At 40.8% G+C, this 26,754-nt stretch overlaps 1 protein-coding gene across 1 annotated transcript in view; it reads right to left on the reverse strand.

The window, feature by feature from the left end:
• Positions 1-26,754, reverse strand: part of SELENON (selenoprotein N) — an 805,209-nt gene that overhangs the window by 695,852 nt on the left and 82,603 nt on the right. Inside the window, exon 2 of the mRNA XM_044060119.1 lies at positions 9,865-9,982. Within this exon, the coding sequence (XP_043916054.1) occupies positions 9,865-9,982 (118 nt within the window). The remainder of the gene's footprint in view (positions 1-9,864; positions 9,983-26,754) is intronic.

Here is a 26,754-nt window from a genome sequence, read left to right on the forward strand (position 1 = left end):
CACATGATGCGCTGCAATGGACGGATAAGGCAATACAGGCATTTACTAGGGTAAAACAATTGATAGCAGGATCTGCAACACTTAGCTTCCCTGACTATACAAAACCCTTTGTTCAGACAGTAGATTGTAAGCAGGGCTTTATGACATCAGTTCTGTTGCAAACTTATGGGGATAAGTTGAGACCATTAGCTTTTTATTCCAGTAAACTGGACACAGTGGCACGATCTTTGCCACACTGCGTACAAGCAGTAGTCGCAGCCGCACTGGCTGTGCAAGCGTCTGCAACCCTAGTTTTGTTGCATGACCTTACCTTAAGAGTACCGCACTCTGTCGCGGTAATACTACTACAGGATAAAGTTACCTTTCTCTCTCCTAGCAGACACTTATCCTGCATGACAATGTTACTATCACAACCACACATGACCATTGAGCGATGCACCACTCTTAAACCAGCCACGCTGTTACCTACAGCTGACAATGGTGCCCCTCACGTGTGTTTAGATTTAATACACTCTAATGTCTTACCCAGACCAGACCTTAAGGACCAACCTTTGGCAAATTCAGATTGGACCCTGTTTGTAGATGGGTCAGCATGTAAGAACGAGGCAGGTATCACACAAGTAGGGTATGCAGTCACAACTGAGACTAAGGTACTAGAGGCAAAACCCCTCCCCAGGAACCTGTCCGCACAAGCGGCTGAATTGATTGCTTTGTCCAGAGCATGCACCATTTCCAAGGATAAGGCAGTTACTATCTACACAGATAGTCAGTATGCTTTTTCCACGGTCCATGTCTTTGCACAGCAATGGAAAAATAGGGGAATGGTTACGGCCTCAGGAAAGGAAATAACCCACAAGGATTTAATCCTTAGCCTCTTACAAGCTGTCCAACTGCCACGGGGACTGGCCATCTGTACGTGCGCAGCGCACACGAATGCCAAGAATCCGGTATCACTTGGAAATGCACTGGCTGACAAAACTGCAAAAAGTATAGCCTTAACCTCTACCTTTGCACTCGAGACCACACAGAAGGAACTTCACCCTACAGATAAATTTGATCTACAAAGTTTACAGGTAATGCAGGAACTTAGTACAGTTCAGGAAAAACAGCGATGGATTAAATATGGGGTTATTCAAAAGCAGGGAGTTTTTGTAGGTCCAAATGATAAGTATGTCTTGCCAACGAACCTTTTTAGGTATGCCTCGTTAGTGACGCATGGCCCATCTCATCTGGGCCCTGCTGCTATGGTTCAAATAATCCAGCAAATTTTCTGGACCAAGGGCTTTATAGCGTACGCTAAACGATTTTGTTTATCGTGCCTGCTTTGTGCATGATACCATGGTGGTGGGGTGCAGGTCACCCCAGCAGCTTTTCCGCTGCCTCCGTATCCATTTCACACAATCTGCATGGATTTTATTGAACTAACTCCTGTTCAACAGAAGCGATTTGTGTTAGTCATTATTGCCGCTTTTACAAAATGGGTTGAAGCTTTTCCGGTAGCACACCCAGATGCACTGTCGGTAGCCAAGGCCCTTACGAATAACATTATCCCTCATTTTGGGCTACCTACACGCATCTATTCTGATAATGGCACACATTTCGTAAACCAAGTTATTCAAAAGCTGGCCGCCGTTTTTCAGATCGAGTTAAAACATCACTGTGCCTACCACCCACAGTCAGCAGGGTTGGTTGAACGCCATAATGGCATTCTCAAAGGCAAGTTACGTAAACTCATGGCAGAGACACATCAGTCTTGGATAAACTGCTTACCTCTGGTGCTCTTGTCCATGCGTACCACTCCCACCTCAAAAGGGGTCACACCATTTGAACTATTATACGGGAGACCTTATTACGTCCCACAGTGGCAAAATCTTTTGCCTGCGGAACGTGAGGGGGGTGAAGAGATAGCAGATTACATGAGGAACTGTTGCTGACCAGAACTAACACCTCTTTAACGAATGATTGCTTTTCAGATCAGAAGAACAACAGGATCCTGGAAGTGGAACCCGTCAATTGGATCTGGGTTAAAATTGCCAAGAGGAAAAACTGGGCCTCGCCAAAGTGGGAAGGTCCATACCAGGTTTTGATAGCAACACCGACAGCAGTCCGAATAAAGGAAAGAACATCGTGGATCCATCTGACACATTGTAAACTGGTGAAACAGTTTGAACTGAACAAAAATTTGGGCTCCCCTGAGGAACACTGATTAGTAGTAATCTTGTTTTGTATGAATATCTGACTATTGTAGCAATGCAGAGGAATACCGGAAGGGAGCAGCCTTTCCCACAAAAGCATTCCAAAATAATCTTGTTGTTAATAAGTGTGATTGTTACTTTTCTGTTTTGGCCGTTTTTATTTTCAAACAAGACTAGCCAAGTAAAGAGAGATGAGAATACGGCCTGGCATCCGCCTTTTAATACATACCAAGCTATTAAGTATGCATATGCTCTATCTTTTAATGTTTCAAATTGTTGAATATGCACGGCTATCCCTACTGTACATGGTGGTCTAATGTTAGGCACAGTCCCTTTGGGGGCAAATGATACATGGACTCATTTACTATTTGAAACATCAAATGTAGCCTTAAAGGACAAAATAGCATTACCCCTCATGGGTCGCCAGAATGGAACTGTATGCTTCCAGAGAATGGGCAAGATTAAGGTTGGATGGAGTCAGTGTAATGTAACCATAATTCATAACTGTACAATAGATGGGCACTGTGCAACGAGTTTCAAGCCTATAAAAGTGCTTGTTAATAGTACAGGGCTTGTTAATGACACAAGTTTCTTTGAAAAAAATGTTATCTGTGTATGACCTTTTGTTTAAAGGGCTGCAAGACAAAGGAAATCACTCTGTTCCAGTCAATATTACACTTAAAGCAAATAATTGTTATTTTATCTGTGGTAGAAAAGCATACAAATGGTTACCAAGGAATTGGTCGGGCAGTTGCTTTTTGGGTTATTTAGCATCAGCTATAAGACATACATTTTCTCTTCCCCAAGGTAAAATACGAAATGTACGTGCTGTTAATAAACCTGTTAATCCCGTAGGTAACGATGCATCCTGGATCTATCACCATGATTTGGCCCATAGTAGCAGCAAGGGGCTATCACACATGGACTTGGGCGATGATGTTATTTCCTGGGCTGGTATTCTTCCAGCTTATGGGACAGTAAAATCCATTTGGGAGCTCAGAAAACTGTCAAAACTGTTAAAAACCCTGAGCAATGCAACTTTTTCTGCGCTAGAATTGGTGATGGATGAGTTAAATGCAATGAGGACTGTAGCATTGCAGAATCGTATGGCGCTCGATTTCACCCTAGCGGCGAAAGGAGGTACTTGCGAGTGTTGTCCGTTCATTACAGACAACGAATATGACATTAACAGCCATCTGGAGATCCTACAACAAGTTTCTAAACTTACAAAACCAGGACAAAATCCATTAACTGACTTTTTCCAAAATTGGTTTGGAAATTGGGGAACAGTACTTATGAATGTCTTAATTGCTATATGTGCTGGTGCCATTATATTCCTACTGTTGGGTTGTTGCTGCATTCCTTGCATCCGTATGATAATATCAAATGTATTGTCTGCCAATGCAACTAAAGCTTATTATTCTGAATATACAGAACACGAGTCATGCGAAAAACTGTATTAATAAAATGTATTACTGATGATACAAAGTGTTGTTAGGGGGGAAATGTAGTAAGAATCTTTGTGTTCAACATCTTTGTATCATGTATAGTAAGGGTTAAAATGTGAAACTGCATTGCATGCAAAGAAATAAGCTAAAATAAGTTGTTTTTCTTGTAAAGGATTTGCTGACCAAAAAGGAATGCACAGATGATACCTTGATCCAGGCACAAGCTTATCTTGTGCCTGACCTCTGACCATCTAAGGCTCCAGGATGTGAATTTATAGCTTTGAGTGAAATTCCTTGTCTAGTAACCAGTCACTGTGTACGTGCAGGAGAGGGTATAAAAACCCATGTGAAATGTACAGAATTTAGACTGCTGACATACCATGTACTTTGTAGCATGTCTCCATGCATGTAAAATAAACCTTTTTGCTTACTTTTATCTGCGTGATTCTTCCAGTATATGTTAAGAGTATTAAAATCTTTTGACACCATGAATCCCAGAGCCTGCAGGATTTTCCTTGCAGTCAGCCTGGTGAAAGTTGCCCTTGTTTCTCTGGCGTGAGGTAGGCCATCTGGGTGTTGGTATCCAGGAAAATTATTGTTTGCGAGGGTTTTAGCCTTGATTTCTTTTTGTTGACTGTGTATCCCAGAGAATTCAACAACATTATTACAGACGCCAGATGTTTGAGAAGTATGTGCTTGCTGTCCGCTTGGATCAGGCAGTCATCCAAATATGGGTATATTTGTATCCCTTGAAGTCTGCAGTAGGCAATTACTGATGCCAGGCATTTTGTGAACACTCTGGGTGCAGTAGATAAGCCAAAGGGCAATGCAGAGAATTGATAATGTGTTGAACCTGCAAGAAATCTGAGGTATCTTCTGCAATCTTGTCTGATTGGGACATGCAGGTATGCCTCCTTGAGGTCCAATGTTACCAGCCAAGACTACTTGCCCGGCATGGGAAGAAGCTGCTGTAATGTGAGCATCTTGAATTTTGGCACGAGTAAAAATGTGTTTAGGATGGAAAGGTCCAAAATAGGTCTCCAATCGTTGCCCTTCCTTGGTACCAGGAACAGTCTGGAATAAAAACCTTGACCCTGTTCTTGTGCAGGTACCTCTTGAATAGCTTTCATGTCCATGAGATCTGAAATTTGTTTTTGTGCCTCTGCCCTTTGATTGTGTGGCAGGTTTGGCATGCCTCTCATTTTTGGAAGGGTGTGAAAGTGGAATCTGTAGCCTCTGTCTATAATGTCCAGGATCCATTTGTCTTTTGTGACAATATGCCAATTTTCGAAAATAATGCCAGTTTTCCACCTAAAGGTGCTGCCATTTGAGCCTTGCTTGGCATGCAAAGGGGAAGTCATTGGTTCTGCTTTCTGAATGGCTGTGAACTATCCTCACCACCTCTTTGAGTAGGTGCTTGCCATTGTCTGCCTCTAAACGATCCTTGAGATTGCCCTCTACCCCTCGGGCACCTGTATCTACCTCTTTGGGGTCTGTCCGTGGCTGGAAAGGACCAATTTTTGAAGGCCAATTTCTACTGAAACGTGGAGGTTGTACCTGTAGGAAATCTTTCACTGTTTGCATTGATTTTGCCTTTTCCTCCATTTTCTTTAATACCTCCTCAGCTTTAACACCAAACAATACATCTTTTTTGCAGAGGTGCATCTAGTAATTTAGCTTTGACATGATCTGGTAAGGTTTGCTCTTTGAGCCAAGCATGTCTACGTATGACTGATCCTGTAACAGCAGCTCTACATGAGGCCTCTAAAGCATCAAAACCACATTGCAAGGTATGTTTACCCACTTGTTCTGCACTATGTAACAAATCCTGCAACTCCTTCAAGTCTGGTTGTTCAGGTTGTGACATTTTGCTTTTCAACTGTGATAACAGAAACTGTTGGTACTTTAACATATGGAACTGACAGTTTAATGCCCTCATGTTTAAGGTGGCCGAGGTGTATACCTTTTTCCCCCACCTTTCTAAAGCTCTGGAATCTCTCTCTGAAGGTAATGGATTTTTAGCAGTGGAGGCCTTAATTCCCTTAGCACCCTGTGAAATAGTTTCTGGGTCAGCCGCATGGCTTTTGTATAGGAATTGGTGTGAATCAGGAACCCGGTAATACCTGCCAGGCTTGACTGGAGCTGGAGGTAAAGAATCTGGGTTAAGGCAGGCCTCCGAATACACATCATCTAGTATATCTAAGACAGGAGGTATAGCCAGAGGCCTGTGCTGAGGGAGCAAGAAGAAATCCCTAAGCCTTTTCTTGGAGTCTGAGTACTCTTGGTCTTCCCAGTGGAAGTGTTCCCTCAAGGTATGTAAGGTTTCCCCAAATGAGTAATCCTCAGGGGGTGAGACAGAGGGAATGGACTCCTCTGCATCAGAATCTTCAAAAGGGGAGTATGAATGTTCCTGGTCTTCAGAATGTTCTGAAATAATGAAGCCCTGTCCGAGGAAGGGGATTCTTCTTCCACTCTGGGCCTTTTGTCCGGGGGGGGGGGGGTTGAGAACCCCTGATAAGAGTAATCAAATCCTCAGCCATTTTGAGCATCTGCTTTTTAGGCATGGGGCCTTGAGAGGGGCCCTGTGGAGCTTGTCTTTTAGTATGCATGGCTGCTTTAGACTTAGTGAAAGCCTTGATGGAAAAAGAAGAGGAAGGCCTGAAGACACCTAGAGAGGTGGCAGACCTGTCTGAACTCTGAGTTTCACCGCCAAGAGTGGCTTCGGTATCTGTAGTCGGGGTGTGGGCCGAAGAGCCTGCGACCTCGGGCACAGAAGACACCGCCAAAGAAGTGTCATCGGTAGTCAGGGGCTGCGTAGGCGCCTCGCTGAGAACCGAACCACCTGTAGTCGGCTTTGGCGTGGTGTCGGTAGAAGTCGCAGACCTCGTATGTCAGTCCTTATCTTTGCGTGTTTTACTCAAAACTGGAGTCGGAGTATCCAACGACATAATGTAATTAAACTTTTTGCCAAAATAGTGTTGGGTGAACTCCGCCTGACGCTTAATAGTGCGTCTGTTGAATGTAGCACAAAAACGACAGGCCAAGACGTCGTGGTCTGGGCCTAAGCACAGAATGCAGAGGGAATGAAAATCCTTATGCGGTATTTGCTTCCCACAAGAAATGCAATTATTAACTTTGTCTGACATCGGTCTGAGGCAAGAAAAGTTTCCCCAACGGGGTACTTAGCTTTCAAGAAGACTTCGGTTGAAAAATATTCGTAATCTCAGAAGCTGGCCAACTGGCACTTGCAAACTGCTTCTGCTTTGGGCACCGCGTGGCAAGAAAGACTGAAGAAAATGGCGTCGGCTGGTTCTTTTATACCCCTGTCGCACTGACGTCAGGGAAGAAGCGACGACATCCAACGCCGGACCTAGACTTTGGAATTCGGCCGACCGAGGACCCGCCTGACGGCAGGAAAACCCATCTGTTATGACTGCAGCTGTATGCACGATGAACATCTCCCTTACCAGCCTCAACAAAAAGTTGAGTTCCCTCATCAAATCCTCTAAAGCTAGCTAAGAAAACAGAACTGCAGCAGATAGTAAAGACAACCACAAGGCCTTCTATAGTTGTGTAAAGAATATCCATGGCAATACCCAGATTTGCTCTGAGCTACTGCACAATGGTACCTCCTATACTGAGCCAACAGATATTGCCAATATACTGGCCGACAGATTCAGTGCCAACTTTACCCCTCCCCCCAAGGACCAATAACAATACCAGTAGATTGCCATGCACCCAGTACTACTGCTGCATAGGTTAAAACAGAACTATCCAAGGCCAAGAATACATCTTCTATGGGACCTGACAATATCCCTGGCTGTGTTCTACATGACCTAAAGAGTGAACTGGCACCTCACCTGTGTGCCCTGTTCAATCACAGCCTCACCTCAAGCTTTGTCCCTACCAAATGGCACATTGCTACAGTCATCCCTCTCCACAAAGGAGGAGCGACTACAGACCCTGGGAACTATTGCCCCATTAGCCTGACGAGCTATGGAATGCATCATCATGGACCTAATAAACAAGGACATAGGGAATCTCCAAACTCTGGATCCCACACAGTTTGGGGGGGGTAGATCATGCCTGCTCAACTTGGTCAACTTCTTTGTGTCAGTCACCAGAGCTGTGGATGAAGGCAAGGTGGTTCATACAGCCTACCTTGATCTGGCCAAGGCCTTTGATACTATTCCCTACTCAGGAATCATAGAAAAACTCACTAAGCTAGGCAACAACCCCTATATCACTAGGTGGGTTGCAAACTGGCTCACAGGTAGAACCCACAGTGTGAAAATAGCTGACTTCAAGTCAGACTGCCGACCAGTCATGACTGGAGTCCCACAGGGTTCGGTCCTGGGTCCTCTCCTGTTTGGTATCAACTTCTCTGAAGTTCAGGTCAACACGAAGGGACTCTGGCTAACACAGTTCTCAGACAATTGCAAGTTGGGAGCTATTATTAACTCCCCAAGTGATGCTGACATCCTACAGAAAGGCCTCAGTGAGACCAACAACTGGTGTCAGAACCATGGCCTTAAGCTCAATGCCACAAAATGTGTCATCATCCCCTTTGGGAAAAACTTGGTTCCTATGAATTACCACATTGATGTTAGTCTGCTGAACACAGAAGGCTTATAAGAGATCTGGGAACACAGGTTGACAGCAACCTGTCTTTTGACCACCACATTGTAACTGGTCAGAAAGCCCTTCTATGTGGCACATCTCATTACTAAGGGTTTTGCATCCAGGAAGAAAGAGGTCATTGTCTCCATCTACTTTTTCCCTCATTAGGCCAATCATCGAGTACAATGCCCCATTTGGCATGTACCTCACTAGACACCTGCAACAACTGGAGAGGCCGCAAAAATACCTCACAAAGAGGATCTTAGGCCTTAAACACTTGTCCTGTATGGACAGACTTAAGAAACTCCAACTATTCTCTGTCTCATATCGCTTACTTAGAGGCGATCTCTGCTTTTCTTACAAAGCCATGTCTGACCCAGCTCTGTTAGAAATGCTACATCTAAAGAAATCCCAAGTCTGCCACAACACACACTCCAGAGAACTCAACCTCATTACCGCAATCAACAAAACATGCTGGAGGGACAGGTTCATAACCCAGAGGCTGCCCATGCTATGGAATAGACTTCCCATACATGTCAAGCAGAGCACCTCACTGGCCCTCTTCAAGAGAAATCTTGATGAGTGGATGGGAAATAGAAAATTCACCCCGGGGATCACTCCAGTGGCTTTACTCGACAAAGGCACTGGGAACTAAGGTCGGGTGGCACGATGCCAGGGTAATCCTGAGAGCTAGGTTTGTAAAGGCTCCAGGGCCATTAGCCTAGTACACACCTATGAACCTCTGAAGTGCCAAAAAAAAAGACCAAAAATCCCAGAGAAGAGCGAATCTCAAAGATTGCTCTTTTCCTTTAAACTTCTTTTGCACCCCTCGATGTGGAGAGCAAGCCCCAACCCCCAAACTTTATATTATACATATATATATATATATATATATATATATATATATATATATATACATACAAACTCCAAAAATGTCATACCTCAGAGAAAATAGAATCTTCCAAAAATTGCCCATCTCAAGCTTAGTATATATGTCCATTTTTTCAGCCATTCACTCTCCGTGTTTTGCGATGTCACTTTAACAGGTCCTGACAATTCAAAGAGTTACCATTTTTTTTTCACATTACAGCATTTGTGGGGTAGATTTTGCTGTACTACTTGAGTAAAATACTCTTAATAACTAATGCCACACAATCTTTACCACAACTGTGAACTACCATCTAGACACATAAATACAATCCCAGTGTAATGTCTCATACAAAGGACTGTACTTCAGAAGTGCATTATGTCTTTAAAACTGCACTGCAGTCTCAGTACTGGAAAAGAAACCAAATTATCAAGCAAAGGAAAAAAACAGTCTTTGGATCTTTCAGCAACAAAACCAAGTATGTAGCCATCTCAGACAAAATAACTATGTACCTCATTTAGCCAGTTTGCACTTCTACAGCAATGACTGCAGGGAAAAAAACAAAATCCTCAAAGAAAATCAGCTTTTGCATTTCAGTTTTGCTATCCTGGCAAAATAATGAAATAGCTAGCACTGTGTAAAAAAATTGCAGAAGAAAGCCAGTTTGAAAGCTTATTCAAAGCTTTAAATGGAAATCTACCAAAGCAATTAGTAACAAAATCTAAATGCATACCTGTCAGCTTCTCTGCTATTGGCTTGAATTCCTCTGGGCTGATATACATGTCTCCATCTGTGTCCAGTGAAGAGAAAAGGAACAGACCTTCATTCCCAAGGGACTTCAGAACTGCTTCCTACAATGACATAAAATACACTCTGACCTCATCTGGCAGTCTTGATTCTATACACTTTGTCAGCATCTCAAGCATGCCAACCAGCAGGGCCTTCTAAAAAAAATGCTTTTTTTCTAACACAACACCACACTAAGACCACATTGTGTTTTTAAGGATTAGAAATGGGAATCAAAGGCAATGACAATTACATTAAAAAATCCAGTGCCTTTCAATTACAGTGAGGGGGATACTCAATTTCAGGACAAGTTTTTTTTTTAATTTTTTTCTAATTCACCATGACATCTGTTAACACAATTTATCTTTTGTACTCTAAATCTTTGACCATGTACATTTAATTTAACCACCACTCTTTTATCACAGACCCCCTTACAGAAGTAAAAAAAAAGATGCCATCTTTTGCATGGCAGAGAACAGACAGCTCATGGATTATGTATCCCATCACTTTGTCCGAGCCTACAAGAAAGTAGTTTACCTTGTTAAAGCAGTACTCAAGAGTTTCATTTTAGAAGTTTAACGTACTGCTCCTCTGGCTTTAGTCTGCATGCATTTTACTGATATAAAATGCATCTCCAGTTATCCAATGGCATCCTCTACACTGTAGTTCAAAGTCAGAGAGTTAACAATGCTACAGCAAAGAAAGACACCTCACCTCAATAAATAGCCAGTACATGGAGAAGCTGACTGGCAAACTAGGTTTGCTCTTATAGATAAAAATATAGTCCATTCAGTATTTCCTTCATTTTCTGCACAGGCTGACCAGCCACAGTTCTGGGTTTTAATAAGGAAGCACAAGAATGTTAAAGTCAGTTCATATTTCCAAAAAGCAAAAACACCAATGCAGGAGCCACAGAACTACATTCTTTATTTAAAATACAGTATCAAAACAAGTTCAAAATGGGTTTTGATACTGTATTGTTTTAAATAAAGAGTGTAGTTCCGTGGCTCCTGCACTGGTGTTTTTGCTTTTTGGAGGTTTGCCGTTTACTAATTGGATTTCTTTGGTCAGTTCATATTTCGTGTTTTCATTGAGCAAAAAATCTCATTATTGTATATGCCAACATAATGCAATAATTCAAAATCCATTCGTTACAAAAAAATATATCACAAAATTTTACATCACAACATAACACAATGATTACAAACCTACTCCCTCCATTCTATGTGAACTTTTTATTTTAGAAAGTTGGCTGGTAGTATTCACATGTACTTAAGAAAGTGATATAGATCCAAAGCAATTAAATTTTAAGTTACTACAGGCAAAGGTATCAAAAGTCTAAATTATATTTTTATTATTTAATTATGCAACTAGAGACACTTAACCTGTAGTGCACTGCAACTGTGATGTGACTTGTTCTCAGATATGTTAGTAAAACCTGATGTGTAGCCATCCAGTTCTGAAGCTTAGTACTGCCTCTCTTATTTACAAATATATGTTTAATAAGGCATAAAGGATAAAGGTCTGGATTTATAAACAAGATACATAAACAGTGGCAAATCCAGGAATGTGCAGAAGGGGTAATGTCTAGAAAACATGTCACAAGGGAGGGAAATAACTGAATATGTGTAAACACAGATGGGAGCACACCATTTTGAAATAATGACCGCAGTAATGTACAACTTGTTTCTCATAGACACATATACTGCTCACAGAAAAGCAATCTTAAATCATTCAAGTGATCCTGTAATGACATGCTATCAAGACAGTATGCCTCCTCACCCCTAACTCCAAAAGATAGTAATTTTCTGTGTAAACCTCCGAGTTTTGCAGTAAGAAAAATGAAAGATTTAATACATATTGACATGCAAATATAACAAGGTAGTAAAATGAGGTCCTGATAGTATTCAAATGTATGCAAGTTGAACAAAGTTACAGTTCACTGCCATGTAGACAGGAAGCTGTGCATCTCTATCACAATCATCAGTTTGCTGTTGTGACCCATCCTCTATGTGTGTCATCATTGATGTGCAATGTCCTGTAAATACACTATGAAACATTACCCAGAGTGAGCATGGGTAGTTGTACCTACAAATGTGTGCGTGTGACATGCACGTTAAAGCTATGTATGCAAGAGGTATCCTTAATATTAGAAAGGTGGCAGAGGTATGTTGGGTATGTATGGGACACCTTGAAGGAGCCCCAAAATCTCATCTAGCTTTGTCAGCCTGCCACACGCAGGGTGCACCATACCCTATGTGCTTCCCAACTTCATGCATCACATTTGTTACCCTTCTTTGCCTTTCTCCCTCCAATGTATCCCCTTCCAATGATATGCCTTGAGGCAAGGCGGATGGCTGTGGCCATCTGGGGGATGCAGGCACTCATGCATATCTCCAGGCTTCATCCTTTGTGGAGACAGTCTATAACAGTTGTATAACAGTGGCAACTATGTATTGTATAACAGTGGCAACTATGTATACTGCACTTTGGCCGCATTACATTTGGGTGCATGGTCTACATAAAGTCAGCCTACTGAAACCAGAAATTCTTTCCAACTACTAAAACGGCGGGTGCACAAAAACGAAAATCTTCAAATGACAGAAACACCAGCCGTACCACAGCAAAAGAGTTTATTCAGTAGTAAGCGCTTTCAGGGATCCAACCCCTTCATCAGACAACATTCAAAATCAATCTACCAAATTTATAATCACTTCAATTAACAGACAATCTACTTTTGAAATTTTAAAGACAAAGTACCTAAAAGCATTAAGGCTAACATTCCACTAAGCAATCAAATTGTACAAAAGCATATTAAAAAGTATATGTGTATTCATGTATCAATTTACAAGACCTATAACTCTAAAAGTGTAAAAAATACGAGAAATGTAAAAAATAAAAAATATCTAGTCCTATAAAAATATAAAAGGATAAAATATGGCTAAAACTGATAATAAGCTAGTACGATAGCCATATGTATTCTAAAATATGACAATACCTATGCACTAATACATAACTACAGATATGTATTAATTTATTATCCCCCATTAATGCTTAAATAAAACATGCAGCAAATAATACAACAGCAGCATATTAATGTTTCAAAGGTTTAGCTTTTAAAAACGGCTTCAAGGATACTTTGTTATTCAAACCAAGGGGTTTGTTTGCATTAAATGTCATTATCCATTTTTGCTCAGCAGCTTCTGTGTAGTTCACTAAATCACCTCCTCTACTCTGAATAGATAAAATTTACCACACCTTTTGGCACCACATACATGCACAGAGTCAGGGAATAGGGCTTAAAGTAGAAGAACTCCCATAGTTGTCATGTGACACCACACCAAGAAGCCTTGATCTTCATACCAGCTCCAAAATGGGTCTGGTCAATACAGGAGTGGCAAGCATTTTCAGTAGACCCAATAGACGAGTAGACACTTGAAGCAGCTGATGGCTAGCTACAGAAAGCAAAACTAGTTTGTCCTTTCCCTAAAAATTAAAATTTCCCTCTTTCAGCCACATCCAATGCTTACTACTCATCTTTCTCTTGCTTTCCTGGTCACACCTTTTCTTCTCTTTTATGAATTTAACAGGTGTTCATATATCTGGACACCACAGCAGTGCAGCTGCAAATAATGTGTGTCTATTTAGTAGTCTGCAGCATGAGGTGCCCTCCTGCTAAAAGAGATGCAGTAGCATGCACAGCCTAACTGCTACAAGCACTGCTTTATATTAAGAAACAAACTGCTACTACTGTAATTTGTCCCCCTTAAAATGTGCCTTTGAATCCTGCACACCTCCCTTTCCTGTCTATTATTCTGTCACTTTCAAGAGTAAGGTTTGCTGTAATAATAAAGCCACCCCCTTCTTCTAGTGATCCCCCATGCTAAATTTACCACTACATCAAACTCTCCGTTCCAAATGTGTTTCTATAATTCCCCCTGCATGTGTCCTTACTCTCTTCAATTGCCCCAACACCCTCTCTTTCTTGTCACTATTTCTTATGCTATTTACATTCCATGACTTAATACTTAAATGCACCTCTTTAGCTATCCTCTCCTCTAACATTTCCAACATAATCTTTCCTGTCCTTTCTCTTCCTACTCATGCCTGTAAGATTCCTCCTTACGTAAGCATCACCCTGTGCAACATCATATTGTACTGGCTTACCACCCCCAATTACAGATATATACACTGCTTCCTCAAACATAGTCAGTTTCACTCTGTGAGTCTCATTATGCACCAGTACCATTAGTACAGTCATAACTATGACCGTGCACAGCACCCAGACTTCTCCACATACACCTCTCCTCTCTGCAATCTCCATCCCCTTCTCTCTTCTACTTAATACTCCACTAGTCAGGATTTCTCCTTTTGCAAGCTGCCCTGCTTCCAATCATCCCGTCCTCTTTTTTCTCTGCACAACCTCTCTTTCACATCTCTCTCTTACTTGTCATTCTGCTCAGTCATCATAGAACTATCTAACCTTTCTCTTTCCCTCCCTGATCTATTTAACTGTCTCTCAAATGGACAACCCTGTTTTCACATCTTCCCACCTTCCCTCATGCCTACAATTCTCGCACCTTACCACTGCATTCTTTCAACTCTAACACTCCCACCTCCTCCATCTTACACTTGAACAACTAATCTTTAACTCCATCCAACTTCTGCCCAGTTCCTATCTCAGCCACTTATCATCCTCTTCAACCTATTACAGTTACCTGTCACCAAAACATGTTCAAAAGTCCAACTTACTCCTTGTTTACAAGATCAAAATGCCAGTGAGTTTGTTAGTGTTTGCTAACCTTATATCATTAACATGCAGATCATACTGAGTCACCCTCAGCCACTCTTCCTAAACTCTCCTCTTGTTTGCAGCACCTGCCCATCATAAGCACAGCAATTATTCAACCTTTTCATCCTCCCGCATATGTCACATCCTGTTCATCAGTATCTCTATAAACTTCATAGCCTACACTCACCTCCAACCCCTCATGTTAAAAATCTTTTCTGTTCGATGCCATAACTCTATGCCGCCTACCCCACCCAGTTATCACTACAACACAGGTGTCATAACCCACATCACTTTGCATTAAGCCAGCACATGTAATAAATATATCAATGTAGGTCTAAACAGTTCTTAATGAAATTGGATCAAAGCTAAAACACAATATAAACTCCAGTCCCCCTTCACTATCTATGTAAAACTTCCACCATAACCCACACCACTTTGAATTATGCAGCCACATGTAATAACCATAACACTGTGGCTCTAAACAATTTTTAATGAGGGCAGAGAAACTCTACAAAATAGTATATGCACTAGACCCCCCACTACCTCAGAAATACATCCACTGCTATCCTAGAAACACAACTACCATAAGCCATACCGCTTGCATTAAGCGACCACACATAAAGAAACACACAATGTTGTGTATACAAACAAGTCATAATTAATTAGAAATAAAGTTAAGAAGTATAAACAAGCCACATAAATAACACTGCTAAAGTCCAGTGACATCTAATTGCAAAAAAGAAGATTTAAAACTAAATAGAAATAATGCACACAGTTCCAAACTTCCTGTACTCACATCTGTAGCACCACACCCGGTGCCGCTAGCAGTCCACATCCCTCCAAGTGTGATACTCTAGTCTCCTGCCCTCCGATGACACCTTATTAAGCCTATAGTTTGCTGGCTTCTTGATATAATCCAAAGCCTCAGCTGGAACCGTAAACATTTTGGCCATAACCTGCTGAAAGATCTTAAAATTAATTGGAAAGGTCATTCCCAGCAAATTCTCTTCTCTTTGCATGCTCAAATCACTGGCAGGAATGCATTCCTCTTCTATCTGGTCTTGAAAGAAAAGTCCAAATTCACAAAAATATGCTCATTTTCTACCTTCCTTTTCTTCCTGGACTGCTACAGAGCTTTTAGTATTTCTTCCCCAGAGTACAAAAGTTTGAAATCGCACTACAATAGGACAGAGTCTCTTAGTCATTTTTGTCCCGGTCACATGTGCTCTCTCTTGCTCTATGTGAATCTACGACTGGAAAATATCACTCCATTTTTAAATAAGCTCACAACTGCAGTAGCACAATCCCCTCCTTCATATCTCTCTGGGACACCTATCTATTTTACATTTTTCCTTTGAGCCTGATCCTCTGCATCCACCATTCACACCTGTAGGCATTCTTCCAAGTTCCAGCCTAGCTTCACTGAATCTGTGTGAGCTCACAGTTCCTCATTTTCTTCCAGCAAATCTTGTAAAATGGTCCATTAGGGCTTTTTAATGTCTTTTTATTTCCTGTTACATAACTTCCAGTGCAATTTGTTCAGACACATGCTGACCATCTCTGCATTAACTTCTACTCTCTGTTGCTTGCCTTTCCTTATTTTATGACACATTCACTTCTACCAATTCAACCTCAAAACTCTTTACTTTCTCTAACAAATCTGAGTTTTTTTTAACAAAATTCACCACTTTCCCTAGGAGCACCACAGACTGATACAACTAGAGCAACGCTACAGCAGAAGTCCTCTATCCTTGTTTTCTTTGTTGTTGTTTTGTTTTTTTTTTTTTTTTGTTTTTGTTTTCTTTTCTTTTCTTCTGTGTTTCTGAGTATACATTTCACTGCACTGTTTGCCCCACACAACTACAATGCACAACTAGGCTAACATGCATATTTTCTTCAGCAAAATGAATCAGAGGGAGAAAAATGGAAGAATTAATATAAAAATATTTTCCAATTCAAAGTTATTGAATGTATCTCTCAAGATTCAAGGTTGGGTGATATGAAAAACAAACTGGAACTGAGAGAGTTAAAAATGGACCATAGAGTTACAGGTAGAAAAAGAACCAGGGCTAAATGACAGAACATCTATTAAGCCCTACGTAAAAACAAGACGTTTATAAAACCTACATATATTCATGTTTTATTAAAAAATCTGTACTTGTTTGTGTATGTACCTATTTTATTGATTTTTATTTCACTGATGGAATGTTAGTTTGTGTATTATATTGTTGGGGTTAGCAAGCTGTAGTATGTTTTTTTAGGCTAGATACCTATTAATATGCTGTCTCTTTAACTCGTGTGCTGAATAGATGTAATCAATTAATTAACAGCAACTTGGTAGAGTTTGGGAAGTATATAAAATGGTTTTAGCTTATGTTGTTTTATTCATGGTCTGAAGAAGCCTCTGTGATGTGAAAGCGCTAACCGTATTAAAGTTTTTATATATTTTTATATTATTTCTACCGTGTTTCTCCCTCTGATTCATTTTGCTGAAGAGAATGTGTTTGTTGGTGTGAGAGGGAGTTAATTCAGAGTGGCTACACTATTGACTTTCATAACATGCATATTTACTGTCAGCAACTATCTGCCCATAAGTGCTATGCTTTTGTTTAGATATTCACTGTCTCCTTCCACTGCCATGAGCTGACCCTGCTGTGAAAGCTTTGCTCAGAAGTGCACTGCATCGCTATGAATCCTGGACAGTACCTCTCTTGAGCAAAAAAAAAAAAAAAATGCTCCCAGCTTAGTACATGAAACATACTACTTAAACAAAATGTTGCTGCGGTAGCGTTGTCGCCTCACAGTAAGACGTTGTCCTGTTCAATTCTCAGTTAGGGCGTCTTCTGTGTGGAGACATGCGTGAATGGGCGTACCTTCGTTGAAGGTTGTGCGTCAGGGCTGGCAACTCGGCACGTAAAAGTCTACTGCCAATAATTAGCGGACCGGAGTTCTGCTGTGGCGACCCCTAACCGGGAAAAGACGAAAGACACAACAACAACAACACAACATACAGAGAACACTGTTGCATTGTTACTCAAAATCAATATGTGGGGGTCAAATTGATGTTACAAAAATGTTAAACTATCCTAATTATGTAATGATAAAAAAGGAGAGAAATGATGAGCTGGTCTCCAAGTAGAAAACACTAAAAGACATGAATTCACAGTAATAAAACCAAACAGGTTTCACTAAACTGGAACAAAAAAAAAATGAAACTTTGTAAGCATGACTACACACAAAAAAAAATCAGCATAATTTTCAAATAAAAAAAACTAACACCTTCTACAACAATAACAAAGAAATTAAAATGACATATTAAAACTAAAGCCCTAAACCTTAATGTCTAATCCTAAATAAAGCATTTCTCCACAGCCCCCTAAATAAAACATATCTACTCCATGGTTGCACCAACACCTCAGAAAGGAATTAACTGCTTCAGTTCTAACAGCTTATCTCCAAGTACATCTGAATTCACCCAAAACTCGACTGACTTCTTGTGTTATTATCAAACATGCCTCAATAAAACAACACTTAAGGAACAGATAGGTGATATAATGCCTCTTATTAGACCAATGTAGGTTTTGCAATACAAATGCTTCAGCTGACAAACAAACAGGAATTCCTTCATTAGACGCTAATAAGTTAATGTTATTACACATTATGCTTTAATACACTTGAGCTAAAAAAGGAGAACAAAGGACTCACTACTTTAATCCCACAATTCATAACTGCAAGAACTGGAATTATCAAAAAAATCCCAAACATGCAGGAGAACAGCAAATGCTGAGCACAGGTGCTCTCCTTTTAAGTGTTTTTAGGGGCAAGCTCCCTCTGCACCCACTGATGTGGAGGGCCTACCCCATACCCCCAATGTTATATTCACCAACTCTAACACTGCCATACCTCAAAAAAAAAGGGAATATCTTAAGAAACAGCAATCTTGGACTTAGCATATAGATGTCTGCATTTTCAGTCATTTAGTCTTGCTCTTCTAGGACTCACAGTAACGAGTCTTGGAAAATCAAAGCGTTACCAAAAACAAATCACTCAAACGGAGACAGGCAGTGTGTGTGTGTGTGTGTGTGTGTGTGTGTGTGTGTGTGTGTGTGTGTGTGTGTGTGTATGTGTGAGACAGAGTCAGAGAGAGAAAAACAGACAGCATGAACATTTAGATTATTTATTTAACTACTTGTTATACTTATTTATTTTCATTTATTAATGAGAAATGCCTAGTTTGTTGTTTATTTATTTTTGTTAATCATGAAGTCTAGCTGGGAAGTCCCATTTTACGGCTTCATAAGTTAGTAGTAGGCTAGCTGCCCTTGTGGGCCATTTTAAGCCTATCCAATTTCCCTTTTTTAAGCTGGAATGAACCTATCCTATTGGATTAAAGATTAGCCTTACCCATCCCATGGTGGGTAATTATATATTACCCCTAATTAGAATAACTGGGATTGTATCACAGATAACTTGAGGGGACTCATGTATAGGATAAAGCATTTAGGAGCTGCTTCTGTCCACCAGTACTACAGAGGTTAGTCCTGGGGTAAATGTTCTGTTATCCAACCATGGACCTAATTTGGCTTGAATATGGACTGGGAAGAACTTTGTTTAATATGGATGATGTTACAGAAGAGGTCCAGATGCCTTGACCAAGTATGTCTGAGGTCACTGGACTTGCTGATGGGCAGTAAATCCATATGTAGTGGGTTGGAGGATATCTTGTATGCCAAACAAAATTCACCTCTTAGTAGCCTGTAAGGCACCGAGTACAGTGATAGTCAGTCCATGTAGGACATGTTGTCTAGGCTCTGTATCCTTTTAGTAAGATATCTCTGTGAGCGTTTCAGTTGTTGCATGTGCCTAAATGGATACACGCCAAAGGAGGCACTACATTCAATAACTGGCGTAATGAGAGCTGAGTAAAGGGGGGGGGGGTAATGGCATCCCTTGCTCTAGACACAATCCCTCTGTTTATAAACTGTGCAATATAGGATTTTTTTACAAAGATGGACATGTGTTAGTAAAATGTCAGGTCACTGTCCACATAAGTTCCTAAATCCCAAACTACTAGATCAACTCTTTGTGACGTACTGTTAACGTGTTAGTTCCTTGGGGTGGATGACAAAAGATACAATAATGGATTTTTTTGGCAACTGGTTTCAGTCCATGATTTTGGCACCAGTAATTTACTTGGGAAAACCTTCCTGCAGGACGGCTAAACAGAGAGGGGAAGGAGGGATAATCTACATCTCCCATGCCCATCCAAAACAAACTAGAATATGGTAGGTATAATAAAAGAATAAACTCAAATGGACATATAAAAGAGGCCCATACAAGAATCCCAAAGCAAAGGTATAGGAGGTTGAGCAAATCATAAAGAAGCAGGAGCTCTCTGGACACAAAGTGAATAGGTATAAACCTGCCAAAGGACTTAGAGTATTGCTCCCACAATTAGCCTGAAAGTATGCCTAGAAGCTCCAAAGCAACAAGGAAGGAGGGATATCCTTGTTAAAACCCCCTTAGAAAGCAAAAAACTATGCAGTAGCCCTAGTTTCCAGCTAGAATCTCCCATAGACCTAGATGTAGAAATGATGTTGAAATGCAAAATGCAATGCAAACTGTAATCCACAACTCCATAGTTTGTTTTGGCACAGGCTTTGCTGCTTGAACTCAAAGCTTGAAAGTGAATCAACTGCTTGCTGGAATTGAAAATCCTTAATCTAAATAACAAAATAAATATAAATGCCAAAACACATGCAATGCAAAAATCTTTCCACAATGTTTGTCTCTGAGCATAAAAGTAAAAAAATGAAGAATGGCAAAGAAACAAACTAGAAAACACCAACTATTTAAAGGAAGACAGTACCAAGTATCATAACTCCTTATGGAAAATAAATGGGCTCTACTGCCATATTATTAAAAATCGCTTCCTTTCTTGTAGAAGCAATAGTCTAAGTAGAAAAGCAGTAAGATAGCAGCTTTATTTTTAGTATTCAGCAGAAGGAGTAGGCTCAAAAGGTTGTATAGAGTAATTTTTTCATAAACAGCACAAAGACTTAATGCAAAGTAGGAGTAGGACGGGGTCTTATATGCAGAGTAATCTAAGAAACTTTTTGAGTCTTTCATGACAAGTATTCAATTCACAAGCGAGAGCCACTGAAATTAAGGTACATGAATCTTAATGGAAGAAAAGGAGATAAATTTGATCCACAAACCTTCAGTAAGAAACTCAGTGGCCACACTATTCTTGCCCCTCTAAAATCACAAACTGCCCTTTGAGAAGTACCCAAAAAAAAAAAATCAATTCCATTTTGGACAAAGCACTTCCAATCTAATTTAAGAAGGGAGCTTGAGCTCCAGCCAACATAAATAAAACTTTCCAAATTCTTTGCTGTGTCTCAAAACAGAATTCTTCAATTTTTCTCATGAAAATAGTGAACTCTTCATTGATCTTTGAGATGCCTCTTCTGAGATAACAGAAATACAATCAGGAGGTGTTGGCCAAGGAGGCTCTTTAACAGACTCAGACAAGTGATATGCTTTGAGGTTAAATCTGAGCTGAAATCTGACAGGCTTTGGCCTGTCTTATTCTGAGAGGTGAGTATTGGATAGTACCTACGCCCAAAGGAGCTAGTGAAAGGCATTCCAACTGAAAGGTAGAGCATCCACTTTCCTCATCTTTGATAGTAAGAGTCTCACCTTACTGGCAGCTGGTGGACTTTGAGAACCTTTGGAGGATCTATAAGGTCTGGGAAGAGCATGGATGAAGGTTCAGAGCAACACTGTGAAGATCATTGTTGCTGAAGGTTTTTCCAGTGATTTGTCTGGGCAACCCATGCTGCTACTGTGTTTGAGTGGAGTGCAGAAACTTTTCCAGTTCTGAGTTTGTGGGATAAGCTACAGATTTGTCTCCCCATAAAATCATTGCTTGCTCATATTTGAGATAAGAATGTGTTCAGTGCTTGTTGATGTGTGACATGACAGTACTGTTGTTCGTTAAGTAAGGCACCTGAGTTGGCTGTTCCCACCTCCCCCATTTTTTAATGCAAACTGGAGTTTTAACATCTCCTTCATGTTGTCTAACATTGGGTGAATGTAGGCAGGCCTCTTTCTGTGTATCCACTTTCCATTTAGATTGTATCCTCCTTCCATTTAGTTAACCGAAACTAAAATCTGACTCGCCTCTTGTGATATCACAGAGACTCCCTTTGTTGGCTCTCCATCTCTGAGCCCACTACATGTGATCTTTTTCTGGCTTAATGTATTATTATCATTCGTTAAAAGTTGACTGCCTGCAGTGCTGTGTGCATACATTTTTGTTTTACCAGGCGGATTGTCCATTGAATGCCATTGGGAAGTGAAGGGAACATTGCATTTAGGTGACATTATCCTGGCTTTGACTGTCTCTTGCAGTCAACATTTGGAATACCATTGATGCCAACTGCATATGCTGTGAGCATTGTTTTGGAAGTCCCATGTAGTGAAGGCCATCTGGGAAGCTAAAATCTGTATCACATGCAGTGAAAGGATGATGGAGACTAGATAAAGGAGGTGTCTTGCTGGACAGACTTTCGCTTCCAGGATACCTAGAGGATCTCAGAGGCACTGTATTCAGTCTCACACCCAATGCTGTAGAGTGTCTTCCCATCTCCTTTTCTTGATTTAGTTCACACACATGTCTAGGTACATCTTTAGACTGACTTGAAGCAGCTCTGAAGCTATAATACCTTCCTTTTTCTTTGATACAGAAGTAGATAGCTAGAAGGGCAATGCAGTTTGAATTCCTTGAGAATTGAGTTCCTCGAAGCCCAGATAAGAACTTTTTAACTTCAGAACTTATATGGGCTAGCCAGGTAAGCTTCCTGAGCAGCGCAGTTACCATCCAGTGATTACCAACAAAGTGATACAAGCTGCAACACCCGAAAATGCAACTTGGGAATGTTTCCTTGAGTGTTGAGGAATCCATCCATGTAATATCTAGCCCACGGTTCCCCTGTCTTGGTACAACATCTTGCGCTTGAAAAAACAGGCCCCTTGAAAAATAGAGGTAAATCTGAAATACCAGAGGTGGCTGGAGTAACCCATAACTTGCACTGTGAACATCTTAAAATTTCTTGCCTTTCTTGAGGAGGGACTGTAAAAAATGCCTTCCTGCTCTGTAAGTAAAAAACCTGCAGGGTGTGCCTCTTTTTCTCTTTGGAACGAGTAATTAAATCCCAATTTTCTTTGAAAAGAGCATAGTCTTCCTCCTGTTGTTTGCAGGTGAAATAACCTACTGGAGAATGAAAATGGAACTTAATTAAATCCCAATTTCACGAAAGAAGAACCCTAAAGGGACTCAGAAGTCTGAGCAGACGAACTCCTCTTACAGCTGCTGAAAAGACCTTTCCAGAAGTCTCTTGCAGCGAAACTGACCCCCCTGCCTCACTGACCTCATAAGCAGGATATGTCCCCTGTTCTAGGCCTACCAGGAGCTAGAGTCTCCCGCCCATGTACACCGCCTAGACCTACCCCTAGACTTGCATAGAAGCCAGATTGTCCTCCCCAATTTTTTAATTTTAAACATGCTACCCCTGCAAACTCCTTTAACAGTTAAATAATGTAAATCCTTAATCCATGCCTTGTAATGCTCAGCTACTCTCGAGTTCCCAACCCCAGCATGCAAATTAAGAACACAGGCTAGTAGCAGCAACCGCCACTTAGGCCTGTACAGCATCAAAACATCAAAACCATTGAAAAGAACAGGCCCTTGTTCAGAACCATGCATGCCTGTAAAGAACTCTTTTACACTCAATACCTTCCGAAACGAGCATCCACCTTAGACTTCAGAAAATAAAAAGATAATTCTGATATTTTTTTCATGAAACATCCACCAACGCCTCACTTCTGATAAGAAGAATACCTGTGATTTTAGCATCCACTCATCCAAAAAGCCCTTGGCTCTTTATCACTGGGAAATGGGAAGAGGATTTCAGAAGCACCTACACGCCTAGGCCCCTGATTTACAGGTGAACAGGATTTTTGCCCCTACAGGGCTTTAACAACTACTCCCTGAGTTTCCTCAGGACCTATAAACCTATACTTCAAACACAACCAGGACTCTGAGGAGCAATCTCTATAATCAGGTTCAGGTTTAAAAACATCAGGAGGCACATTCCAACACAGAGAGGGGAAGCCTCTTATATGCTGGGGCCTCCACAAGAAACACAGGAGCCTTGCTTAACCTGCAGAAAATAAATGGCCTTCCCATTCCTTTTAAGAGGCCTCAATATTCTGCAGAGTAAGTAAAAATGAGAAATCCCCTCAGAGGAGAAGAAGCTGAAGTGGAGTCATCCACCAGAGAACTTGTAATAACAAGGATACAGACCAAAGTCTTCCAAGACTCTGATGAACATTCTGATCAGAGTTCAGATCACTCTGGAAGCCTCTAACTAGGCCTCAAATCGTCCAAACATAGAAAACCCCTCATCCTAATCAACAAAGGGGCATAGAACCTCATATGCATGTTAGGTCTAATCATAGTAATTAAAGGATCAGCCCCCACTTTCTTGAAGCTTGGCCTACTGAAAAAGACCCAGAAGCAACACTGAAAAGCCCCTCAACCACCTTGGGAAGAGAGGGACAGAGAGGGACCTGAGCAACAGACCAAGAGAGAGAGAACAGGCCAGCCTCCTGACATCCCTCTGCCTGTACCTCCCCTGCACTCAGGCAAACTCCTGGTAAAACCTCAAAACCCTACTGAGCAAAACTAAACTAAAAAACCTGGCTCCAGCCGCCCGGAAGAACCGTGCTCCTTTGTTTTTTTCCTTCTTCCCCTGGCTTCGCTGTTTGGCCGGAGCATCCGATCCATCCGCATTTTTGGGTTGCGACGCAAACACTAACCCAGTTCAACCTCCTCTTAATCCTCTTAACCTTAAACCTAAAGCAAGCTGTTAAACCTAGTTACCAACAACGCACAAGGCAGGCCCGGCAGGCCAACACAACAACAAGGTATCAGCCCTAAAGGGAGGTGCTTCCCACAGTAATGACAGCTATTCACTTTTTTTTTCTTCGATCCTAAATTAAATACTGAGGCAAGAAAAATAAAATGTTCGGGTACTTACAAAACTCCTGTTTCACCCTGAAACTGTTCGAAACGGGAAATATTTCGAACGAACAACTGCGAACGTAAAGACTGCTTCTGCATACTCAAAAGGCAAAAAAGACTGATGCGAGGACGCGCCGCGTATGGCGCGATTAGTATCTGACCTGACGACACACGCCCAATAATGCGCCTGACCACCGACGTTACCTTATACTCTATTCGGGCCGACTGGACGGCGGACTATACCCTATAGTAAGGACTGCAGCAATGGGGAACGAAGAACATCTCATTTGGGGATTCAATGACTACTCCTGGTTTCCAGTCATCTGCAAACTTTTGGTTCAGAAAGTCTCTATTTCTGAATTCCATAATCAGGGATAGATTTTAAAGTACTGGTAATGTTAATATGAAAAGCTGGCAGAATAAAAGGATGTAAATTAACATGTACGTTCTAAAGTAAAATAAGTCTGTAACTATCATCATTGTCATTACTTATTGAGTAAAGACCACCAAGTTTTCGTAACAAAAAAAAAAAGTCAGGAGGGACACAGCAAATGTGTGACATGCAGTAAAAAATTCTACTGTGTGTAGTAATAGAGAGAGAAAAACAAACAGCCTACTGTGTCACAGCCATACAAACACAGACTAGTTTAGAAATGGCTATACAGTATTTAGGTGATGCCATAGTTGCATATCCAATTGTTCTGAGTTATTTGGCCATAAGGAGAGTTTATGTTTGCAAATGCAGGTACATGACTTTGAATTACCATGTTTACTGAGTCATTTTGTCAGACATATTAACTGCTATAGACTCTATGAATAAATTCTCAGAGTGATAATTTGAGATAAAAGTGAAGACTCAGGGTAATACAGACGTTTGTGAGACAAGCAAATATGTATGGAAATGAAGTGCTGGTTGAATTTGAGCCAGTGAAGATCAAGTCGGGAAAGACAGTGATGGACAGAATTACTGTGTCCAGAAGCAAATTAGGCATTCCTACTGTACACTTGTTTAAGTTTAAAGTGGTGAGGCTGGTAAACACATGAGAGGAATTCGTGAGGCTGGGCAGACAGCTGGATTTAGCTGTGGAAAGTCTAGCTTTGGCTTTGATGAATTATTTAGCCTTTTATTTAATTTCTCCAGCCATTTTGGGCTAATAATACCATAATGAGAATTTCCCCATTGCTAAGTCAGGATACGATAAGTGTTTATGAAAGTAGTATTGGTTCAGTCTTTGATGTTAGCCAAGCGTGCTCTTCTCAGCTCCCGCAATCTGCCCAGAATTGACTCCATCTGTAATTCATAGACTGTTACATTTAGCCCTGTGCAGTTTACTTAATGGGATGTCAGTTTCTAGCGTGGTATTTATGTGTGTAGTGAATTTAAGTTGGCTGAGTTTCATAGTCTTTTCTACTACTACTATTGGGGTACCATCATGGGGGGCTTTTAATGGGAGACACAAAATTAAGAGATTGAGAATGGTTTAGGTTGGCAGACACACTTGGTTGTACAAAAGGGAAAAACACTTTACGATTTGAGAGCTGTTCCCTAGGTAACCGGAAAATCACCTGATAATACTTAATGAGAACTCTGTGATCTCAAGAGTTAAAGTTTGAGATGGGAAAAGGTTTCAAAAGTTTTTAATGAGCCCAAAAAATGTGCTAACAAATTTTTTAGTGTGAAGTTTATCACAAATATATAAAGCTGGGTCAAGAAGGGGAATGTAGGTTCCATGACTGGATCTAAAGCCATGTTAGGTGTGTCATAACAGGCTGTAACTTAGGAAGACCATAAGTTTCTTGTGGATACATTTTCCATTATTTTTGAAAGCAAGACGATAGAACAGTAGGTATTTAAGGATGTAGAGAAACTACCTTGATGAAGAATAACCACAAGGGGCTGTTAGTGACACAATTCCTTTCATAAGAGATTTATTTATAACTACTGAGACTGGGCT

Source organism: Protopterus annectens, chromosome 1.part2 (genome assembly GCF_019279795.1).
Source record: "Protopterus annectens isolate FY-2018-M chromosome 1.part2, PAN1.0, whole genome shotgun sequence".
NCBI classification, from domain to species: Eukaryota; Metazoa; Chordata; order Ceratodontiformes; family Protopteridae; genus Protopterus; species Protopterus annectens.